This window comes from Hemitrygon akajei, chromosome 3 (genome assembly GCF_048418815.1).
Source record: "Hemitrygon akajei chromosome 3, sHemAka1.3, whole genome shotgun sequence".
NCBI classification, from domain to species: domain Eukaryota; kingdom Metazoa; phylum Chordata; class Chondrichthyes; order Myliobatiformes; family Dasyatidae; genus Hemitrygon; species Hemitrygon akajei.
In genome coordinates, this window is record NC_133126.1 from 46,975,247 (window position 1) to 46,999,809 (window position 24,563).

Below are 24,563 nucleotides of genomic sequence, written 5' to 3' on the forward strand. Positions count from 1 at the left end.
ATCTCGCTTCTTACGTCTCAGAGTGAGTTATTGATGGTGCATCAGTAGGGCCCTCCCTTGTGGAAACATTCCCTTCATTATTAGCCAGACATTCCCAGAGATTAGAAAGTGATTACCATCATTATGTTATAAAAGATGTGTAGCAAAGACAAACCAGGGAACTACAGACAGGCCAGCCTGACATCAGTGGTACATAAGATACCAGAGGGAATTCTGAGGAACAGGATCTGCCAATATTCGTATAGGAAGACTCTAATTAGGAGTCAGCATAGCTTTGTGCATGTTTGGTGAATCTTTGGGTTTTTTTGAAGAGGTAACCAAAAGGGAAGATGAGGGTAGAGCAGCGGTATGGAATTCTTTGTCAAGGTCCCACATGGCAGTCTGGTCTGGAAGCTTAGGTAGTTTAGATGGTTTGGCACTGACTAGATGGGCTGAAGGACCTATTTCAATGCTGTACTTTTCTATGACTCTAATACTCACTGTCTATAATTTGCAGGATTATTCCTATTACCTTTTCTGAACAAAGGAGTAACATTTATCATCCTCCAATCCTCTGGTACTACTGGCCAGTGAGGTTGCAAAAATTATCAAAGCCACAGCAATTTCTTCCATCATCTCCCATAGTAACCTAGGTTATATCCTGTCTGCCCCGGGGATCTACCTATCCTAAACACGAGGAAGTCCGCAGATGCTGAAAATCCAAAGCAACACAATGCTGGAGGAACTTACCTATCCTCATGTTTTCAAAAGTTCCAGCACATCCTCTTTCGTATCGTTGACATGCTCCAGTTTATCAGCCTGCTTTGCACTGTCCTCGCATTTGTCAATGTCCCTCTCACGGGTGAATGCAGAAGCTAAGTATTCATTAAGGACCTCCCATATCTCCTCTGACTCCAGGCACTTATTTCCTCTTTCACCCCCGATCAGTCCTACCCTCACTATAGTTATCCTTCTGTTCTTCATGTACATGTAAAATCCCTTGGGTTTTTCCTTAATCCTATTCACCAAGGCTTTCTCATCTTCACTAATAGCTCTCCCAAGTCTTTTCTTAAGATCCTTACTGGCCATCTTGTAACTCTAATCAACTTTAGAGTTTTTTGAGGAAGTTGCCAAGGCAGTGGATGTTGTCAACATGGACTTTAGCAAGGCATTTTACAAGGTCCCGCATGGGAGGTTGGTCAAGAAGGTTCAGTCACTCAGCATTCAAAGTGAGGTAGTAAGTTGTATTAGACATAGGCTTAGTGGGAGAAGCCAGAGAGTGGTAGTAGATGGTTGCCTCTCTGACTGGAGGCCTGTGACTAGTGCAGTGCTGTAGGGATCAGTGCTGGATCTATTGTTCTTTGTCACCTATGTCAATGATCTGGATGATTATGTGGATAACTTGATCAGCAGGTTTGCAGATGGCACCAAGTTTGGGGGTGTAGTGAACAGTGAGGAAGACTATCTTGATCTGGACCAGCTGGAAATATGGACTGAAAAATGTCAGATGGAATTTAATGCAGGCAAGTGTGAGGATTTGCATTTTGGTAGGACCAGATAGGGTAGATCTTCCACAGTGAAGACTTGGGCACTGAGGAATGCTGCAGAACAAAGGGATCTGCGAGTACAGGCCCATAATTCATTGAAAATGGAATCACAGGTCAAAAGGGCCTTCAAGAAAGCTTTTGACATTTTGGCCTTCAAAAATCAAATTACTGAATACAGGATTTGGTATGTTATGTTGAAGTTGCATAAGACGTAGGTAAGGCCTAATTTGGAGTATCATGTGCAGTTTTGATCACCTACCTACAGGAAAGATGTAAATCAGGTGAAAAGAATAGAGAGAAAATTGCTGGGACTGGAGGACCTGTGTTATAAGGAAAGATTGAATAGGTTAGGACTTTATTGCTTGAAGCATAGACGATTGACAGGAGATTTGATGGAGGTATATAAAATGATGAGGGGTGTAAACATGGTAAATGCAAGCAAGTTTTTACCACTGAGTTCCTATGGGACTGCAATTAAGGGTGAAGGGTGAAAGGTTTAAGGGGAAATGAGGGGAAACTTCTTCACTCAGAGGGTCTTTGAAAGTGTGGAAAGAGTTGCCAGTGCAAGTGGTCCATGCAAGCTCAATTTCAATGTTTAAAAGAAGTTTGGATAGGTACATGGACAGTAGGAGTATGGAGGGCTATGCGGTGCAGGGCGATGGGAGTAGGCAACTTAAATAGCTCAGGTACTTTATCACCAACAACATACAAATAGCATTAACAATCAAATAAGAAAAATACATTCCCATAAAACAGTTGCCTGGTTTTGTATTTGCATTTATTGTATTTCTTATTGTCATTGTATTCTTTATCTTACTGTGTTTTTTTGCTGTGGCAGATCTGAAGTACAATAATTTCATTCTCCTTTACCCTTGTGTACAGGGAATGACAAACAAACTTGAAAATGGTGGTTATTAGCATTTGGCAAGCAGAATGTGTTAAACATTCCATGTTTCCTGCTAATGATATGTCTCCAGTAATTAATCTTGTCTCTTTTGTTGACCCTACTAAGAAAGAAAGCTTTTGTGTTTTTAAACAGTTGTCTACTTGTGTCCTGCTGCCGCAGAGTCTGCCTAACTCTCTCGTAATTAGAAATAGATCCAATTTGATGTTTTGACTGACTTGCTTCAGTGCAAGTGACTGTTCTATAAAAGTTCTATAAAAATAAAACACTCACTTACACCAACACCTACCAGATACACACACAAGTATGGAGAAATAACTCCTTAAAATCATTTCACCACAAAATTTAATAACTGAATTTCCTCCAAAATAAGATGTTGATTTTCATGTAGTCACCAGACCTTTCATCAGGTAAAAGCATATTGAATCGTATGTCTGAAAATCTTTGCCTGAGATTTTGAAGCAAAATATTAAATTGGAAAATGCATCATTTTAGAAAAGTGTAATAAAATTTTTAAAAAGTGAGTATATGTGACAAAGTTGAAAAATTTGCCCTCACACTGGCTGTGGATTATTTCACTGCAAAATGGTTTCTACTTTTTTTGTATGATTTAAATATTTTCATGTGACTTTGCTGCATATCAAATGGGTTTCTGAAAGAACAGTCACATGAATAATAGAAGCACTTATGGGTTTTTTTGTTTGGCTAAAATGCCCTCATTGCAGAAAAGAATTAGTCATTAATGCTGGCAACTGTTCTGCTGTGATTAGCAATTCAATCTCTGAAATCTACTGCAGAGGCACAGTGCAAGGGTTCCCGGTACCTCACTCACAGTGGTTTCGTACTAATGTTTGTAAGGCAGCACCATCTCCATGATGAATTTCAAGCTGCTTTTAAAACTTTGCTGACATAACAGGGAATTTATTGATATTTTAAGAGAAGATCATTTCAATCCTTTTCCAGAGAGAACGTGCAGCTCTTGGGTAAGTTGTTTTGTTCTGGTTTTTGAATGGTTTTGAAATAACTTTCTAGAATGAGAAACTTTCCAGTCATGAGGATTCAATTAACTGTGTAGCTTGTGATGATGCATGTTAGAGTAATTCCTCTCTCTATTCAAAACCTTAAAGATTCAGAGAACTTTAATGTAATGAAAATATGTTTTTATTTCATGGTTTGGGCCCTAATATTAAGGATTTAAATTACTATGAATTAATTGATGTACTCCTTACTTAGATTGCTGTATGTCAGAATCATAGCAGAATTATCAGGGCTGAGTTAATTCCAGAAAATGGATATTGTTTGATGGCCTATAAAAATCACATACCTCTTAAATTTCTCAACAAGAAACAATACTCTGCAAACATCTTAGCCACATTATATATAGCTAGAGTGCCCGACATTTGCACATTACTGTGTGTTATGTCTTTTGTTGCACAAATAACACTTAAAAGCAATGAGCTAAAACAAAACTAGGTACTTTTATTTCTGCTTTCCAAACACCTTCCTATTTTAATCTATATATAGTTTGTACTCTGAAAAAGTCTTATTTATTTACACACACACCTACCTACACACACACACACACACACACACACACACACACACACACACACACACACACACACACACACACACACACACACACACACACACACACACACACACACACACACACACACACACACACACACACACACACACACACACACACACACACACACACACACACACCTACCTACCTGAGACTGTTTGCACAAAACTGTATTTTCCTGGCTTTGCTCTCCCAGCCTCTACAATTTCTCAGCCCCAGTGATTTCCACCTCCGTCTCAATTCACCAAGTTCACCCTTCTCTGAATTCACTGCCCTTTTTTTTCTTCAATCCATCTAACCTGGTGACTTTGTTGCCTCATGTTTTTGCTACCTTCAGTGGAAAAGTGACAGCTTTCTGAGTGCTTCCATGGATCTCTGTTCCTCGGCACACAATGGTCTTCTGAGTCCATATCTGACAATAACTCTAAAAATAGTCATCTTAAGAACAGAAAGCTGCAAGAGCACGTGGACTAGCAAGCAGGACTAGACCATAAAGAGCTCAACCTGCTTCACCATTGTATGAGATTATGACCCAATAAATATTCTTCTGATTCATAGTGTCCAGAAAACTACTAGTCTCAGGCTTGAATATCACCAACGTTTGAGTGCTCACTAAGTAAAAGGTAGATTTAACACTGGCTAGGCAAGATTTCCCAAATGTCAGAAATTTATGGCTGTTGAGGGTGGCGTCACTGAACTCAAGGACTGTGGCCTTTCTCCTTACCAGCTGGAGATAATTTAACTGCTTTTCCATCCTATCATCAGTGCTCCAAACTGTCTCCAATCTCTCCTCTCCATATGAACCCTTCCCTTGATCCAGCTTCTCTGATTGCATCCCAAGTCTTGCTCTGATCTCCTTGCTGCTTTGGATCACAGTCTTCATTCAGCCTTGACCTCCGATTTCTATATTTCTGTGTGATTCCCACATCCTTTGGCTCCTTGAGTTAAAAATAAGTTTGACATTAAAGAATGTGATCAATGACTCATTGGGATAGAAAACTCCCAAAAAAACCCAAAATGCACTATGAATGCATACCAGTCCAAACCAATGACCCTTTATGTTGCATTAATGCTGCCTGGTCCCAAGCAGAGAAAGACAGTATCAACGTGACTAGAGTGTCTGCATAGGCTGTTAGCATTTAATATGATGATAAATGGAGAAAAAAAATCTTCAGACTTCAAATTAACATTATACAATTTAGCTTTATTTACTTGATTGTCAAATATTGTTCCATTGTTCTTTAATGATAAAGCTCATCTTCAATCCTGAGGCAAATTGCAGCTGCCACCAATGAAATAGTTCCCCATTATTGTAGATCACTTGTTAAGCATGTTACAAATAAATGCATTATATTATTAGATTGGGCTTTTGTGCATTAACGTCCCTATCTGTTCCTTTTGTCTACTGGTAAATAGCTCAGATAAAATATTTACCTGTTGCAATGGGAGGAGAATGGTTTGTTAATGATTTATACTGGATTACAAGGAAGGTTGTGTAAAAGGAGGATAATGTGGACATAATTAAACATACACAGATAACATCACTACTCACTGATACAAGTCTTCCATCAATAAGTTAAAGATGAACGAGGATACACGTTTCTAAATCTGCTCAGTCCTATCACAGGTTTGCATGCAGCTGGTATGAATTTAGGAATCCATGTCACATGGACAAGCAAATAAATAGCAGAATCATTTAACAGACCAAAGGATACTTCATAAAGTTCTCATCTTATTAAATTAAACATCTTCACTATTTCAAATAAAATTCAAGATCAAACCTGATTATTTTATTTTAAACCATCTTATGAATAAACTTAGACTATTGTATTAATTCTAGTGTAAACCTAACCAACTAGTTCTCATCTCTGTACATTAATGAATCTGTAAGCATATTCACGATACTAAGAGATGAGAGAAGGATCTGCAGTTTAATAAGATCATGACTGACCAGCTACTGCATTGCCACTTTCCTTAAACCCTATATCCCTTGGCTTCCTTAATATACAAATTTTTTTCCATTTCCTGAAGCTAGAGGAGAAAAAAACCAGAAGACATGGATTAAGGGTGATGGGGGATGTTTAAAGGGAACATTAGAGGGGGCTTCTTCACACAGAGAGTGGTGTGAGTGTGGAATGACCTGCCAGATGAAGTGGTAAATGCGGGCTCACTTTTAACATTTAAGAAGAACTTGGACAGGTACATGGATAAGAGGGGTATGGAGGGATATAGTCCAGATGCAGGTCAGTGGGACTAGGCAGAAAAATGGTTTGGCACAGCCAAGAAGGACTGAAAGGCCTGTTTCTGTGCTGTAATGTTCTATGGTTCTATGGTACTTAGTCAAGCAACTAAGCCTCACAGACTCATAGGAAATTAATTCTAAAGATTCATAAGTTTTCAGATGAATATTATTCCTGAGTCTGTTCTAATGCTAAACTATCAGTTTGAGGCTGTGATACTTGATGCTAGATACCCCACCAGGTAAATAGAAACATAGAAAACCTACAGCACAAAACAGGCCCCTTGGCCCACAAAGCTGTGCCAAACATGTCCTTAACTTAGCAATTATCTAGGGTTACCCATAGCCCTCTATTTTTCTGAGCTTCACGTGCCTATCCAGGAGTCTCTTAAAACACCCTATCGTATCCGCCTCCACCACCGTCGCCGGCAGCCCATTCCATGCACTCACCACTCACTGAGTAAAAACTTACCCCTGACATCTCCTCTGTACCTACTCCCCAGCACCTTCAAACTATGCCCTGTCATGCTAGCCACTTCAGCCCTGGGAAAAAGCCTCTGACTATCCACACGAACAACACTTCTCATCATCTTATACACCTCTATCAGGTCACCTCTCATGCTCTGTCCTCTGTCGCTCCAAGGAGAAAAGGCCGAGTTCACTCAACCTATTCTCATAAGGCATGCTCCCCAATCCAGGCAACATCCTTGTAAATTTCCTCTGCACCCTTTCCATGATTTCCACATCCTTCCTTTAGTGAGGCAACCAGAACTGAGCACAGTACTCCAGGTGGAGTCTGACCAGGGTCCTATATAGCTGCAACATTACCTCTTGGCACTTAAACTCAATCCCACGATTAATGAAATTCAATGCACCGTATGCTTTCTTAACCGCAGAGTCAACCTGCACAGTAGCTTTGAGTGTCCTATGGACTCGGAGCCCAAGATCCCTCTGATCCTCCACACTGCCAAGAGTCTTACCATTGCGGTTGGGAGACTGTAGGTCTGACACGGTGGTCAGCAGCACAGGAGCGCCACAGGGAACCGTACTCTCTCCGGTCCTGTTCACCCTGTACACATCAGACTTCCAATATAACTCGGAGTCCTGCCATGTGCAGAAGTTCGCTGATGACACGGCCATAGTGGGGTGTGTCACGAATGGACAGGAGGAGGAGTATAGGAAACTGATACAGGACTTTGTGATATGGTGCAACTCAAACTACCTGCGTCTCAATGTCACCAAGACCAAGGAGATGGTGGTGGACTTTAGGAGATCTAGGCCTCATATGGAGCCAGTGATCATTAATGGAGAATGTGTGGAGCAGGTTAAGACCTACAAGTATCTGGGAGTACAGTTAGACGAGAAGCTAGACTGGACTGCCAACACAGATGCCTTGTGCAGGAAGGCACAGAGTCGACTGTACTTCCTTAGAAGGTTGGCGTCATTCAATGTCTGCAGTGAGATGCTGAAGATGTTCTATAGGTCAGTTGTTGAGAGCGCCCTCTTCTTTGTGGTGGCGTGTTGGGGAGGAAGCATTAAGAAGAAGGACGCCTCACGTCTTAATAAGCTGGTAAGGAAGGCGGGCTCTGTCGTGGGCAAAGTACTGGAGAGTTTAACATCGGTAGCTGAGCGAAGGGCGCTGAGTAGGCTACGGTCAATTATGGAAAACCCTGAACATCCTCTACATAGCACCATCCAGAGACAGAGAAGCAGTTTCAGCGACAGGTTACTGTCGATGCAATGCTCCTCAGACAGGATGAAGAGGTCAATACTCCCCAATGCCATTAGGCTTTACAATTCAACTGCCAGGACTTAAGAACTTTTTTAAAGCTATTATTAATGCTTTTTGAGTTAGTGATTTAGATGCATATCATATTATTACTGAGTTAAGTATTGTATGTAATGAGTTTTTGCTACAACAAGAGTATGGGACATTGGAAAAAAATGTTGAATTTCCCCATGGGGATGAATAAAGTATCTATCTATCTATCTATCTATTAATACTATATTCTGCCATCATAGTTGACCTACCAAAATGAACCACCTCACACTTATCTGGATTGAACTCCGTCTGCCACTTCTCAGCCCAGTTTTGCATCCCATCATTGACCTGCTGCAACCTCTGACAGCCTTCCACACTATCCACAACACCTCCAACCTTTGTGTCATCAGCAGACTTGCTAACCCATCCCTCCACTTCCTCATCCAAGTCATTGATAAAAATCACAAAGAGCAAGGGTCCCAGAACAGATCCCTGAGGCACACCACTGGTGACCAACCTCCATGCAGCATATGACCTGTCTACAACCACTCTGTGCCTTCTGTGGGCAAGCCAGTTCTGGATCCACAAAGCAGTGTCCCCTTGGATCCCATGCCTCCTTACTTTCTCAATAAGCCTTGCATGGGGTATCTTGTCAAATGCCTTGCTGAAATCCATATACACTACATCTACTGCTCTACCTTCATCCATATGTTTAGTTACATTTCAAAAAAATTCAATCAGGCTTATAGGGCACAACCTGCCTTTCACAAAGCCATGCTGACTATTCCTAATCATATTATGCCTCTCCAAATGTTCATAAATCCTGCCTCGCAGGATCTTCTCCATCAACTTAGCAACCACTGAAGTAAGACTCACTGGTCTATAATTTTCTGGGCTATAGGAATGTATAATTTCCTACTCCCTTTCATGAATAATTGAACAACATCCACAACCCTCCAATCCTCCGGAACCTCTCCCATCCCCATTGAGCCAGAGGCTCAGCAATCTCCTCCCTTGCCTCCCACAGTAGCCTGGGGTACATCTCGTCCAGTCCCGGTGACTTATCAAACTTACAGGGATGCATTATCCCTGTAAAACTTAGAATATTGCATCTTTCAGTAAGACAATCTCATTTTATGTACACCAAAGAATACGGGCTCAATCCATTCCCATTCTTCAAGGAATACATCTGACATCCCAGGAATCAACCTAATGAATTGTCTCAGTGGAGATCCATTTAGTTTCAAAAGTGAGACTAATAAATGACAATTCACCAAAATGATCAGCAGAGGAATGTAGCATGAACAAAGTTAGCATCTGCATGGTAATATAGCTCAGTGGATATAATTTAATCCATTCACACTTTGGCCTTGATAGTTGCCTAATGGGAGAAGACAAAGAATGCAACAAGGCCATGCAGAGCTCAATGCTTCTGATGGTTTCTTGACAACAAGAAAAACAGACAAAGTACTAGAAGCAGACAGAAGTTGAGATTAGATGTGTGCAGAGAGATAAAAAAACAGGTTATTGTTAACATCTGGGCAGTTGAGCCACAGGTAGGAGCAAATCTGGTGTCAGGAGTCCTCCAGCAGAGTTCCTTGGGAAATAACCCACAGTCCACAGGATCAACAAATAAAGCAGGAGAGTGTATCACCCATTCGGGCATTGAGGGAATGTAATGATCCATTAGGAAAAGAAAAGACTGACTCGCCCCTCAACCAGGGAAGAGAGCTTTAAGTACTTTGAACCTGAGAAAGACTTCATGTCAATTGTTGTTCTCTTAGAGTTGAGCACAGCATTTGATACAGTAGATCACAGCATTCTCATAAACCACCAATATGATATTGTGTTTGGTGTGCTGCAAGGATCAAGTCTTGGTGCATTGTTGTTCTCATTCAGAGTATTTCAAAACACAATGACTTACCACAGCTAGGCAGACAACACACACTGTACTTGTGTATCACACGAGATAACCCTAAGGCTCTAAACAATCTGGTCTGGTGTCTTACCAGCATTACAGAATTGATGAGTTCAAATCTCCTTAAATTAAATAAGGAAGAAAAGATTTGGGTTATTGGTAGCAATAAAAAAGTATGTATCTTAGAAATAAACTTGATCATCAGGCCTGAAGTAAAGATTGAGGAGTAATTATTGACTGTGAGCTAAATTTCGAATTACATATTAACCATATTACTAAGACTGTGTTCTTTCATTTAAGGAGCATTGCAAGAGTTCAATTTCTTACAACACCTCAAGATGCAGAAACATTGATACACTCTTGTTTTTAGCTGATTAGACTACCGTAATGCACTCTGCTCAGGACTGCACAAGATAGATATAAATCGGCTGCCACTTGTTCTAAATGCAGCAGCAAGAATCTTAACTAGAAAATTTGAGCAAATTTCACCAGTTTTGGCATTACTACACTGGCTGCCTGTGTGCTTTAGGATCAATTTTAAAATACTCTTATTGTATACAAGTCTCTGAACTCCTATAGCTCCTTTGAATATTTTGGAGTGTCTGCCTCCATACATTGCTAATCACAATCTTACATCCACAGAATTAGCTTAGTACAAGACATATCGGAACTGGTGATGCGGCCTTTTGCTCTTTTGTACCAAAAGTCTGGGATATTCTACCAAATGAAATGCCAGGCTAGCGGAACATTTCCAAACACTTCTAGAAACATACTTTTAAAAAAAAATTGGCCTACTTAACTCCTGTTGATGTTGATTACATTTATATAATCTGGTATATTTGATATAATGTTTGTCTTTATTTATGATTTTAAATTTTTATGAGTATATTGACTTGTTTTTACAAAATATGTAAAGCAATGTGAGCCTGCATCTTAATGCGTGAATGATGCAATGTAAATTTATAAATACAACTTGAACGTCCAGGAGAGACAGAAGAGATTCTGCAGATGCTGGAATTCAGGAGAAACACACAAAATGCTGGAGGAACAGTGGGTCGGGCAGCAGCTATGGAAGGAAATTACTGTGAACATCCTTCATCAGGACTGGAAAGGAAGGGGCAGAAGCCAGATTAATAAATGGGGGGGGGGGGTGCAGGGGAGGAGTACAAACCGGCAGATGAGAGAGGATGAAAGAGAATATATGACAAAGGGTAAGAGGGTCACGAGATTGAGAGAAAACAAGTGGGGGGGGGGGGAGGGAGAGCTTACCAGAGTTTTGTTGGCATGCAAATTCCTATTTGTCAAGTCTTAGCTTTGATACATCTGATGTAAGTGACCACATTTTGTAAACGCCATTGAGTATTACACAAATCACTCACCTTCACCCACACATGCCCAGGTATTTGTGATTCAATCACACCAACTTCCACCCTGCCACATATAACCCTCTGCACCCATTCTTAAGAAAGGAAACTTCTTAACATTCTAATAGTGATCAAATATGCAAAGCTATATAAATGGTTTGAAGTATTACCTACAATGGCTGCTGGAATTATATCATGTCATAAATGCTTTCCTGTTAAAAAATTACATAACATTTCATAAAACCCTTCCTCCACCATCAACTCTGCTCTCAAACGCATCTCTCCCATTTCACGCACATCTGCTCTCACCCCATCCTCCCGCCACCCCACTCGGGATAGGGTTCCCCTTGTCCTCACCTACCATCCCACCAGCCTCCAGGTCCAACAAATAATTCTCTGTAACCTACGCCACCTCCAATGGAATCCCACTACCAAGCACACTACCAACTTTCTCTCCCCCCCCCCTTTCTGCAGGGATCGCTCCCTATGTGACTCCCTTGTCCATTCGTTCCACCCCATCCCTTCCCACCGATCTCCCTCCTGGCACATCCTTCTAAGCGGAACAAGTGCTACGCCTGCCCTTCTGCTTCCTCCCTCACCACCATTCAGGGCCCCAGACAGTCCTTCCAAGTGAGGCGAAGCTTCACCTGTGAGTCTGCTGGTGTGATATACTGCATCCGGTGCGGCCTTCAATATATTGGTGAGACCCAACGCAGACTGGGAGACCATTTAGCCGAACACCTACGCTCTGTCCACCAGAGAAAGCAGGATCTCCCAGTGGCCACACATTTTAATTCCACGTCCCATTCCCATTCTGATATGTCTATCCATGGCCTCCTCTACTGTCAAGATGAGGCCACACTCAGGTTGGAGGAACAACACCTTATATACCGGCTGGGTAGCCTCCAACCTGATGGCATGAACATTGACTTCTCTAACTTCCATTAATGCCCCCTCCCCTTCTTACCCCATCCCTTATCTAACTATCTATCTATCTATTTATTTTCCCCTTTTTTTTCTTTTTCTCTTTCTGTCCCTCTCACAATCACTCCTTGCCTGCTCTCCATCTCCCTCTGGTGCTCCCCTCCCCCTTTCTTTCTCCCCAGGCCTCCTGTCTCATGATCCTTTCCCTTCTCCAGCACTGTATCCCTTTTGCCAATCAACTTTCCAGCACTTAGCTTTATCCCGCCCCCATCTTCTCTTATCATATTGGATTTTCCCCTCCCCCTTCCACTTTCAAATCTCTTACTATCTTTTCTTTCAGTTAGTCCTGACGAAGGGTCTCGGCCCGAAACGTTGACTGTTCTTCTTCTTATAGATACTGCCTGGCCTGCTGCGTTCCACCAGCATTTTGTGTGTGTTGCTTGATAACATTTCATGAGGTAGGTTTAATAATGGATTGAATTTAGCTCCTGTACACATGAGAAGAGCTCCATTGCTGTATTTCTAACCTGAACTCCCTTTAACATCCCACTGAGAGCTTAGACATGTTGAATTGAAAGTGCAGTCCCTGAAATTTACTTCCTGACTCCACAATTTTGCTGCACTATGAATTCCAGCCGTGGCAGACACACCCTTGCTCATGCATGAGCAAAAAAAAACAGGACTCAGCAATTCATTCCAAGTTTAAAGAGCAGGAAACTGGGAAATTAAACAGTGAAGGAACTACATTTTGATTCAGTGAAATAACCATTTCCCGAGTTAGAAAACTGATTTTTAGATGAATGGAATTACAGCCAAGTGTTGTACTCATATTCTACCCAAGAGCTTTGGTGAGATGCAAAGGAGCAGAGCAAATGGGCGCAGTACAACCAGGACATCCACTTGCGTGAGGAACCATGACAGTGTAAAGAGCCATCTGTAATTCACCATTAGAATGAACAAATTTGTTTTCAGAATTCCATTTTTACTGAATTCTAGACCAGTCTTACCTTTATTTGTAATTATTTATCTTAAAGGGCCCAAATGTGGGGAAATTCATTAATCAACAATGATCTATAGAAGTGTCTTAACACTTTGGGTGAGGTTTATAGTTAAAGATGTCCTGGAGTTACAGACAGTTAGTCAGAGCACTTGTAAATGCAGTGGAGGGAGAATCCGCTGCTCATTGGCAGGGAACACCCACCCCCACCATCACATTAACCCATGTAACAATTGCAACACTCTCAACATTGAGTAATAATATACTGTGTTGCTGTGGGTGACCTTCCTCTAGCATGTCGGACTTCAGTTAACAACAGCTCAATCTTTCTCTGAGCTCGTACTTTGACCTCAGATTAATCAGAGAAACAGAGTTAGAGAGAGATGCAGCACAGAAATAGGCCCTTCAGCCCAGAAAGTATATGTTGACCATTTGCACCGATCTTACATTAATTCAAACACAAAATGCTGGCAGAACTCAGCAGGCCAGACAGCATCGATGGGAGGAGGTAGTGACGACGTTTCGGGCGGAAACCCTTCATCGGGGTGAAGTAACATGGGATGGTCGAGGGGGGATAAGAAGTGGGGGGAGGGATAAAGTAGAGAGCGAGGAAGTGATAGGCTGAAGGGAAATGGGCCAGGGGGAAGGTGGAGAATTATGGGAAATAAAAGAGAAAGAAAGGTAGGGCTGGGGGGAGATAATAGTGAGGGGGGGAAAGAGAGAAAGAGAACCAGACTGAAATAATAGTTGGGGATGGGGGTACCCCCATCCCTATCTATTATTTTAGTCTGGTTCTCTTTCTCTCTCTTTTCTCTACCTCCTCCCATAGATGCTGTCTGGCCTGCTGAGTCCTGCCAGCATTTTGTGTTTTTTTTTATCCTCCCCATTTTTTGCTCAGCTCCTTTCAGATTCTACCACTTACATATACACTAATGACCACTTAACCAACAAGATGTTGGTGGGTGGGATAAACTGGAGTACCTGGAGAAACTCCCCATAAGCAGCACCCAAGGCCAGGATCGAACCCAGATCTCTGGTGCAACGAGGCAACAGCTCTGTTAGTTGCACCGCTGTGCCACCTAGTTCACCAATTTATTCTCTGTCAGCCAAAGCAGAATTACATGAAGGACATTCCTCTCATCTCCCATTTTTCTTTGAAACAGGGTGTTATGATCATTAAAATTCCATGGTGAAAATTAGCTAAACACAATTTGAGCTCTTGAACAGAAGAGATTCTGCTGGAAATCTGGAGCAACACACACAAAATGCTGGAGGAACTCAGCAGGCCAATCAGCATCTATGGAAATGAATAAACAGTTAATGTTTTGGGCTGAGGCCCTTCATCAGGACTGGAAAGGTCAGAATAAGAAAGTGGGAGGAGGGGACAGAGTCCAAGCTACTAGGTGATAGGGGATGGGGGAGGGGTGATGAAGTAAGAAGCTGGGAGGTGATAGGTGGAAAAGGTAAAGGGCTGAAGAAGGAGGAATGAGATAGGAGAGGAGAGTGGACCATGGGAGAAAGGGAACTAGAGGGAGCAACAGAGGCTGGTGATAAACAGCTGAGGAGAAGAGAACAGGTAAGGGAAGAGAGCCAGTGTGGGGAATTCAAGAAGGGAGAAGGGGGAAGGGGGATTGAATTACTGGACAATTGGACATTAGAGAAATTGATGTTCATGTCAGCAGTCTGGAGGCTAACCAGACAGAATATGAGGTGTTGCTCCTCTAACCCGAGCTCTCAAATCTGATTTTATGTGAGCTCTGCTGATATTCCATAATAATGTCACTTTGAAAATAAAATCTGATTGTGTTTGAGCAAAATAGGATTAGTGCAGTCTTATTTTAAATGGGCACCTAATGGTCAGCACAGACTTGGTGGGGCAAAGGGCCGATTTCCATGCTGCATGATAACTCAACTCCAAAATATTTTAATTATATATTTACCGAGATACAAGCACAGAATAGGCTCTTCCGGCCCTTTGAGCCATGCTGCCCAGTAATCAATCCCCCAATTTAATCACAGGACAATTTACCCGGAGAAAACCATGCAGTGATGGGAAGGACATACAGTACAACTCATTCCAGGCAGTGGTGGGAATTGAACCCAGGTCACCTGTACTCTAAAGCGTTGTGCTAACCACTGTGCTGCCCCAAAATCTGTATAATAATAATAATTAATAATAGAGTAGAACCAGAGGTCATCATCCTGAAAATAAGAAACAAGTTTTTCTGGAGAAACAAAAAATTAGGCAACATTGATATTGCAAAAGACGACAAGAGGTTTACAATTCTCTTCCAGAACTGTTGAGTACCACGCCCCTCTGTTTCTCCCCTCCTCCCACCACTTTCTTGTTTTTCTCCCATTCTGGCTATCCTCTTACCCCCTCTCTGCTTCTATCCCTCCCTTATGCCTTGCCCATCACTTCTATTTGGTTCCCCACCTCCTTCCCTATATTCATTCCATGGTCTAGTGTCCTTTTCTTAGATTCCTCTTCAGCTGTTTACTTCTACCTATCGTCACCCAGCTTCTCATATCATTCCCCTCTCTTACCATCTGGTCTTATCACCAGCCAGCTTGTACTTCTCCCTCCTCCCTCCAGCTCCTGCCTCCTTTCTTTCCAGTCTTGATGAAGGGTCTCAGCTCAAAACATCAACTTTATTCACCCCCCCCCCCCCCTTAGATGCTGCCTGACGTGGTGAGTTCCTCTGGCATTTTGTGTGTATTCCTGTGGGATGTTGTTCTCCAGCATCTGCAGAATATCATGCATCTCTGTTGATCATTAATCTGTCACGGCTATATTATGTTCAGCAAAGTTATTAAGGAATATGGAAAAAGACCAGGTATATAGGATGAGATCAATAATCAACCTTGCTCTCACTGAAGAGAATTGTTGTGCTAAATAGCCCAGCTACAATGTATGTCCCTGTGCTGATCTTGTAGTAACTTGCACGCCCCAGGATGAAGAAACAGAGCATTTTAAAGATTCAACTTACAACTGGAATGTTCTTTTGCTGCTGGTGCTGGCTTGTTTTGAGATGCTTTACGGCTCTTGGATTTAATTACTTTTCAAAACTCAAGCCTTATTTTAACAAATTCTTTGCCTTCCGTTTCGCAGGTGAACCAAAGGCAGAATTAATATGGCTGCAAAGCAGGAAAGTAAGCCGAAGAAATGGGCTCTTGTAAAGGAAAAGGTCACAGCGCCAGACATAGACAATACCGAGGCCAACCTGGAAAATGCTGAGCCCGAGCTCTGTATCCGTTTGCTTCAGACCCCAACTGTTATAAATTACTCAGGCCTGAAGAAGCGACTGGAGAACAGCAACAATGCCTGGATGTTACAATTCCTGGAGCTCGGTGGCCTTGATCTACTGCTGGAAGCACTGGACAGATTGTCCGGCAGAGGAGTGGCAAAGATAACCGATGCCCTCTTGCAGCTCACCTGTGTGAAGTGTGTACGGGCTGTGATGAACTCTTCAAAAGGCATCGACTACATTATAAATAATTCAGGCTATGTCCGAAAACTTTCCCAAGGTATGGAATAAACATTTCAATGGAGCTTTAATGTTTCAACTATTTTTGTGTCAGGTTTGTCCTTAACAACCAATACATCTCACAAGAAATGGAAACAAAATTAACATAAGTAATCAAGGATGTTCTGTAAAAAATCATTTTCAGGTTCATACAATGGATTATAAAATCTGCAGCTCAGTAAAAGCTATCCATAATTTTAAAAATCAATTTTGTTTACAGTTGACCAAAATTGAAATAAAAGTTAATGCATATTATATCACCCATAATTTATAGCCAATGGTAAAGCAATAGTTCTTTCCATCGTCCTCAAAGCACATTACCCAGAACGATCTAGCTATCTTTTACCCATGCCTTCTTTAATCAGTCTGACACCATGAACACAGGCCACCAAGATATCATCATCTGATTCTGCAGCCAATGACATTAAAGGATTCGAGGTCACCATACACCAGGAAGCAGGAGGCACAACCCTCAAATTAATTTTATAAATACGACCAAATTAAAGATCGAAACACATGCATGATTTAAAAGCTGAAATATCATGCACTTAAAATAAAATTCATTAAAATGCTTTAAGTATAAAAATTACAATGTGCATACATAAAATTAGATTTTTATAAGGGAAGACAGTTTGCTAAGTAGAGACATACTGAAACAATTATTTAATTTTTAGCTCTGCAAACTGAAATTGTAGTTTTGTTAAGCAAATACTTGCACAAATAATTCAGGATTCTGTTTTGTAACTAAAAGAATTAGCTTTTATTCCAGCTAAGAGGCTACTTCATTCTCCTTTGTACTGTGTACATCGAGGACTCTGCATCAGCAACATCCCCTCACATTTATTCAAAAACTACAGCTCTTTTGTTTATAATAATGATAAATATTGCTTTGCAAGAGAAAAATAAGTTTGCAAAGAACCACCCAATGAAAATGAAAAGGAATGCTCCTTTCATCAGGTAGCACAGACTGTACAATACATGGAACACACTGCCAGAGGTAGTGGTAGAGATGGAGACATTAGGGACATTTAAGAGACTCTTGCATAGGCACGTCGATGAAAGAAAAATGGAGGACTATGTGGGAGGGAATGGTTAGATTGATCTTGCAGTAACATCATGGGCTGAAGGGCCTGTACTGTGCTGTACTGTTTTATGATCTATGTTAACATGGCCACATATTTCAGAATGGAACCAGCATTAAATATGGAAACAATGCCTCTGAATTTAAAGCAGTTCCCTGAATCAGCAATTAGCAAACTAACATCAGCATTCTCTCCTAAGTAAAACCCCCAGTTCCAAGGCCCCACTAATTGTCAGCAGCTTCTGTTAATTGCACACATACCAGAGTCCCAAAACAGATGCTCTATCATGGGAAGAAAAAAATTCAAGGATATGCTCAAAGAGCTGGAGTCTGCAGTTCCTATATTGGCCTCGTGAGCCGCCTCACTATAGACAATGCTGGAACATCTGCAGTTCCTATATTGGCCTCGTGAGCCGCCTCACTATAGACAATGCTGGAACATCTGCAGCATTTTGGGGCAAAAAAAACTGCAAGGGAACCACAACCTTCTGGGTGAGGAAATTATTCCTGATCTTAATCCTTGTACTGAGGCAACACCAATTGTTTTCCATCAAGGGTAACAATCTCTGAATGACAAGGATGTAGTACTCACTGGCATGGATTTCCCATTCCAAATTCAGCTACAGATGGACCTAAACTAACTGGCATCTAGTGGAGTGAGACCTACTCTGAAGGATTCTCAGAGCCATTCATGAAGACAGATTTTTAAACCAACTTTATGAAACTCCTGCAGAATGACAAAAGCATGAATTTACAAAAGCTAAAATAGCTTTTATTTTAAATTCAGTTTCATTCAGTTATTTTACAGGAAGCACCACACAGAAAATTGTTTTTCAGGGCCAGAGAGGTTGTTCAGCAAAATAAATAGTCTTCATACTTTTTGGAAAAAAATCAGTACATCTTAAGCAAGAAGGCTGAGTATTTATAATGAGAATATTAGCAATATTTTCTGCTTTCCCTCTAAAAGACTTCACTGGCTCACCATGTGATGGAGAGGTTATCAGTGAGTAGCAATGCTTGAATTTTTCTGCATTTAATGCATGTGAAGACTTAGAGGTTTCTGTCTGTTTTATGATGCAGCAATGGCAAAAGGTGACAGTTTTGTTGTTATTAGACCACAAAGTCTGGGCTATTCAATTCTGATCAAATTTAGTTTAATGGTTAGTATGAGATTTGTATTTAAGATGTTGCAAAAAAAAAGCAAGAACAAGCATATTTGTAACTACAAGGTTTTGCTGTCTCAGGTAAAATTTTGCTTTCATCTAAAATAACAATCCTAAAAATGTTGATTCGCAGCTTTGGATACAGCTAACATCACAGTAAAGAAACAAGTCTTCGAGCTGTTAGCAGCACTATCTATCTACTCCCCAGAAGGCCACAGCCTGGCTTTAGATGCATTGGAAAACTACAAGGCAAGTGTAAATCCACTGTTCAAAATAGATTTGCTTGTTTGATGAAATGTGCACGCTATCAATCACTGCATTTTCACATGACAATCCTGCTGAAGCACCGGACTTCCTTTGACAAGATCGAAAACAACATTTTATATTCCTAGGACCAAGACCCACAAGACTCACAGAGAGAAAAAAAGAATCACAGTTAAATACATAGATTACTGCTCAGATAAAGATACAATACCATCTGGTTCCATTGTTCACTTGTGCAAGGGGTGTAAGATTTTGCAGCTAAATCATAAAATACTGAAGTTTAGCAGATTAGGCCGTATCTGTGTGGTGAGAAATAGGTCAATCATCTTCATCTTTTCAATCAAATGAAAAGTGAAGAATAGGGGAAAAAGTTTTAAGTTAAATAGGAAGGGGACAAAGGGATTCTCTGTGAAAGGCTGGAGAGCAGATTGTTCTGGTGACACCATTACTTTCTGTGGCATCTGGTTACTCATAGCCGCCCTGTCCAAAAGTGTGTAACTAGAGGGAGGTACATAGTGACCATCAGAGAGCAATAAAAACAACCTGTGCTGGGTCTATGAGATACACAATACAGTAGCTACTGAAAATCTTGAACAAAAGAGAATGATGGAAAGACCTTATTGATTTGAGACTGGCCTGTTCTGACACAATATGAGCTAGATAGAGTCAATGCAAACAGCCTTTTTCCTGGAGTTAGGGAATTAAGAACTAGAGGTTAAGGAGGAGGAGATTTAATAGGAACCTGATGGACAATTTTAACCCCCACCCCACCTCCACACACACAGAGGGTGATCTACATATGCATTTTGATTGCAACATTGACATGATGCATTCAGAAAGCTGAAACGGGAGGGGTGGGACGATATGTCAGGTGAAGGTGCCGGAAATTATGGAGAACAATCTATAGAGCAAGAAGATTGGTAAGGTGGAAAATGAGAGCATGGGAAACTCTAAACACAGGATGAGAAAGAGGAAATATGGCAGAGTATTCTGTCAGTTATGGGAGAGGAGAGGCCATTGCCAAGGAAAAAGGATGGTATCTCAGAGATGATGCATATAATCATCAGCGCAAATGCAACAGAGCTACAGAATCTGGGTAAATGGAGTGGAGGCCTTAGAAGATGCAATATGGAGGAGGAGTCATCAAGCTAACAGTAAGAGCCTGGATTGGTTATTTATCACTAACCTTATTTTTGGTAATGGAGGTAGACATGTCAAGAAAGAGAAGGCAGAAGACAGACATGGGACATATGAAGCCCTTGAAGGCAATAAAGAAAGTGAGAATTCTGAATGAGTGCAGGAACTGATTAAGTGTCTGTGTACTGAAATGAAAGCTCTGTCATCATCCAAGAGTGGAAAGGTAGTGCAGTGTGTTTAGACATCCATAATGAGAAATTATCTGTTAGGACCAGCAAATCCTGAAACTGGCTCAGGGCAATAGAAGTGTCACATGGCAGAGAGCAAAGGAAGGGAAAAAAAAACATAAAATAGGAAGAAACAAGTCCAATGGGGCAAGAATATTACAAACATGTTGGTGAGACTACATTTGAAATATTGTGTTCAGTTTTAGTCACCATACTATCAGGTTTAAGAGGGAAAGAGCACAGAAAAGATTTCAGAGGATGTTGCCAGGACTTAAGGGACTGAGTTAGAGAGAAAGGTTGAGCCGGCTATGACTTTATTCATTGGAGCACAGGAGAATGAGGGGTTATCGTGTTGAATTGTACAAATCACGGGGGGAGCATAGGTAGCTTTTTTTTTCCCTAGAGTTGGCAAATCAAGAACTAGAGGACATAGACTTAAGGTAAGAGGGAAGATATAATAGGAGCTTGAGTCTTCCATCCGGATGGTGATCTGTATATGTACTGAGGGGCCAGAGGGAGTGATTGAAGCAGGTACATTAACATAAATGTTTTGGAAATCTTTATTTTCTACAATCTCTAAAGCTTTGAAAATTAATTTACAACCTAATAGACTAACTGTTCTATTTGGAATAGTCCCACATCATATTCAGGGTATTTCATCTTCAGATCAACATGTAATTGCATTTGTTACATTGTTGGCAAGAAGGGCTATTTTATTAAAATGGAAAGATATCACTTCCGCTACATTAATTGAATGGTTTTCTCAAGTAATGTTATGTCTCAGCTTGGAAAAAATTAGAAGTAGAACTTTGAACCTCAATTTGATTTTGAGAGAAGATGGGGTTCTTTTGCCAAATATTACCATTTAATTTGAATTATTCTATATGGTTTCCTTCCAATTTTATTATCTTTTGTTTTTTTAAATGTGAATTGGTGGTTGATGACTTTTTTCTATATATCTAGATGATGGTTAAACGTATTGCTTCCGGGGGTTGATTCCTAATGGGGTTTTTTTTTAGTTAGATGGGGTTCTTTTTTTTCCCCTTCTTTTTTCAAATTTTTTTTTAAAAAGAACATAAATGTGCAGTGACTATCTGGGAGACAAAGACCTAATGTTTAGTGGTGGGATCATACTCCAGAGGGAAGTAGGAGAAGGCATCTTGACATTCAAATTCTTTGAGGTAGAGTCCAGTTCACCAAAACACAGCAGCTTTACCATTGTCACCAGGTTTGATGAAAATAGTGAGATTAGTCATTAGTGACAGAGGGCTACAAGTACAAATAGGAGTTGGTTAAAGCAAGTAAGGGCAAGGCAAACATTAAGAAAGTGAATATAGTAAAGAAGTTGGAAAATTTTGGAAGATTTTGTCCTTTTAATATCAGAACAAAAGCTCAGTGGGACTACCAATTGAGTACTGTGACTTTAATGAATTAAAAGCAAGGTGCCAATTTTAAAACAAGATTGTTTGGCAGTTAACAACATCAAAAGGTTATATGTAATGATCCCAATATTAGATTCAAAGGCTCAGAAGTTAACAGATTTACTGGATTTCTTCAACTATTATACCCTAAATAGTATAATTTAGGGTATACTATAAATATAGTATATTTATATAGGGTATATATAATGCCTATATATTATATATAATACCAATTATTATTATTATATAATTATAATGCCTAAATTATAGGCATTATTTATGACAAATAAATAATTTGTCATGCCTAAACTGTCTTAATTCTTCTTTCCAATAAGCTCACAGGTTATCATACAGTAAGTTATTCTTTCATGAGCTTACAAACATAGCATAGACTTGTAGCTTAGTTACGCATCCAAAGTGGTTACAGAGGAACAGTACACACCCAATAAAGTTAAACCAGATGTATCTTCCCTTTATAATTCTACCTCTTTAAATATATCTTCCTGTGCATTCAATGGAAGTTTCAATTCCACAATTTAAATCCTTCATTCATAAACTGCATCCATTCACACTGTATAGCGTAATATTGTTGCATATTCATAGTATGAAATGTAAAATGGAAGAGGGGATCTTAAATTGTTTTGATAAATATGTTCTAAAAAAACTGAAACATTGTTCTGTATAAATATTCTATTTTTACCAATTCAAATAATTGATTACGCAAACTATTATAGTATTAACTTACGGACTGCAATCTCTCTTCTGCTTCAACTCATCTAATCCTATTTACATTTGTTCAAGGAGACAAGCTAATGAACACATCTTTACCTCTCTCACCTAGACAGCACCCCACCACACGGGTCATTAAGTCTCTGGTGGTTTCCACCTACCAGAAAAGCCCTTCCTTACCTCCATCTCTCCCCTTTGCCTGCAGTTTGTTTGATTTCTAACTTTTTAGTTCAGATGCAAGGCCTTCAAGCAAACAAACTTAGATTCTTGTTTCATACTTTCTGTCTAATCTACTATTTTGAGCACTTTACAATTCAAATTCATAATACACTATTACACTAGAAATAGTACAATAATACTAGAAAAGCAACTTTCCCCAAAATGGACAGATGTTTAATGTCATAGCCTGGAAACAAGCCATTCAGCCCAACTGATCCATGCAAGATGCCCCGTCGAAGCTGGTCCCATTTGCCAGCATTTGGCTCATAAGCTTCTAAACATTTCCAATCCATGTACCTGTCCAACAGACTTTTTTAAAAAAATTACTGTACCTTCCTCAAGCACTTCCTCTGGCAGCTCATTCCATATACGGTAGATATCACCCCTGCGTATAAAACTGGTGTCTCTCAAGTTCTTGTTCAATCTTTCCCCTCTGAGCTTAAACTTGTGCTTTCCAGTCTTGGTTGACCAACCCTGGGAAAAAGATGAAGTGCATTCACCCTGTCTATAGCCCTCAGGACTTTTCAGACATCTGTAAGATCACCTCTCACTCTTCTACATACCGTGAAATATAGACCTAGCCTTTCCATGATCCCCCTGTAACCTAGTCCATCAGGTCCTGGAAACGTTTTTTAATTCAATGAAAGTTCTGAATTCATATTTGTTAAATTCAAAGGAGTTTCTTCCAAGTAAATTTGTCTTTACCAGATACTGTGCCTAGTACTCAAGAGTTCCCTGGATAGGTTTCATATCTCAAGAGTTGCCACTCAGAAAAAAATTGCTTACTGAAAAACTATGTCCTTTTACAGTAACCTCAAAAGAGCCAATTGGTAATCTTCCTCATTCCCACAATAAACAGTGCATTCAAATCATTCATTTCCCTCCTTTATATTCACAGTCATCACCATGGCCTTGTGATCTCATGTGGTCAAGTTATTCCCAAAGCTGTGACAGAAGAAAAGGACTGACACAATTACTTAGGTTAGGGAATTTAAGACACCAGCAGTTTATGCTTTGGCTTTACATTTGCTCTACTATTTCTGTTGCTTGGCCTAAAATCCATTCTTCCATTTACTTCTTGCATAACTGCTCCTTCAGTCGATCCATATAGAGCACAAATGTATACGTTCCTTCTGTGAAACCATTCCCCATTCCATGATCATCCCAGAAGACAAAGACAAGCTCTTACCCCCAGAACAATTGTTTCTTTCTCACCATTTTCACACTTTGACAACAAACACAAGGACCTCTTTAAATTTAACTTACATGGAATTCAGCCATCTCTGTTGCTTCCAACTATCCCAAGTCAAACTTCCCTTCCAGTGCACAATCCTGTATCCACATCTTTCTTTCGTAGAACAGCATAGCACAAGAACAGGCCATCCAGTCTCCAATGTTGTGTCAAACTAATTAAACTAGTAATTAAATGTACAATAACACTAACCTCTTCTGCATGCAAAATCTCCATATCTTTCCATTCTCTGTCAATTTAAAGCCTCTTGAATGCTTCCATCGTTATTTCCAACATTACTGGCAAAACAATCCAGGCATCCAACACAAAAAATCTTGT

General features: G+C 40.4%; 1 protein-coding gene across 4 annotated transcripts in view; it reads left to right on the top strand.

The window, feature by feature from the left end:
• The window catches only part of inf2 (inverted formin 2), a 91,033-nt gene that overhangs the window by 24,095 nt on the left and 42,375 nt on the right, over positions 1-24,563 (top strand). For 2 of the 4 annotated variants that reach the window (XM_073039777.1, XM_073039780.1), the window contains exons 1-3: positions 3,246-3,413; positions 16,338-16,753; positions 19,130-19,245. In XM_073039777.1, coding sequence (XP_072895878.1) covers positions 16,360-16,753; positions 19,130-19,245 — 510 coding nt within the window. In that variant the 5' untranslated portion in view covers positions 3,246-3,413; positions 16,338-16,359. Of the gene's footprint in view, positions 1-3,245; positions 3,414-12,670; positions 12,687-16,337; positions 16,754-19,129; positions 19,246-24,563 lie in introns of those variants that run through there. The other 2 variants (XM_073039779.1, XM_073039778.1) reach the window with 2 other exon arrangements.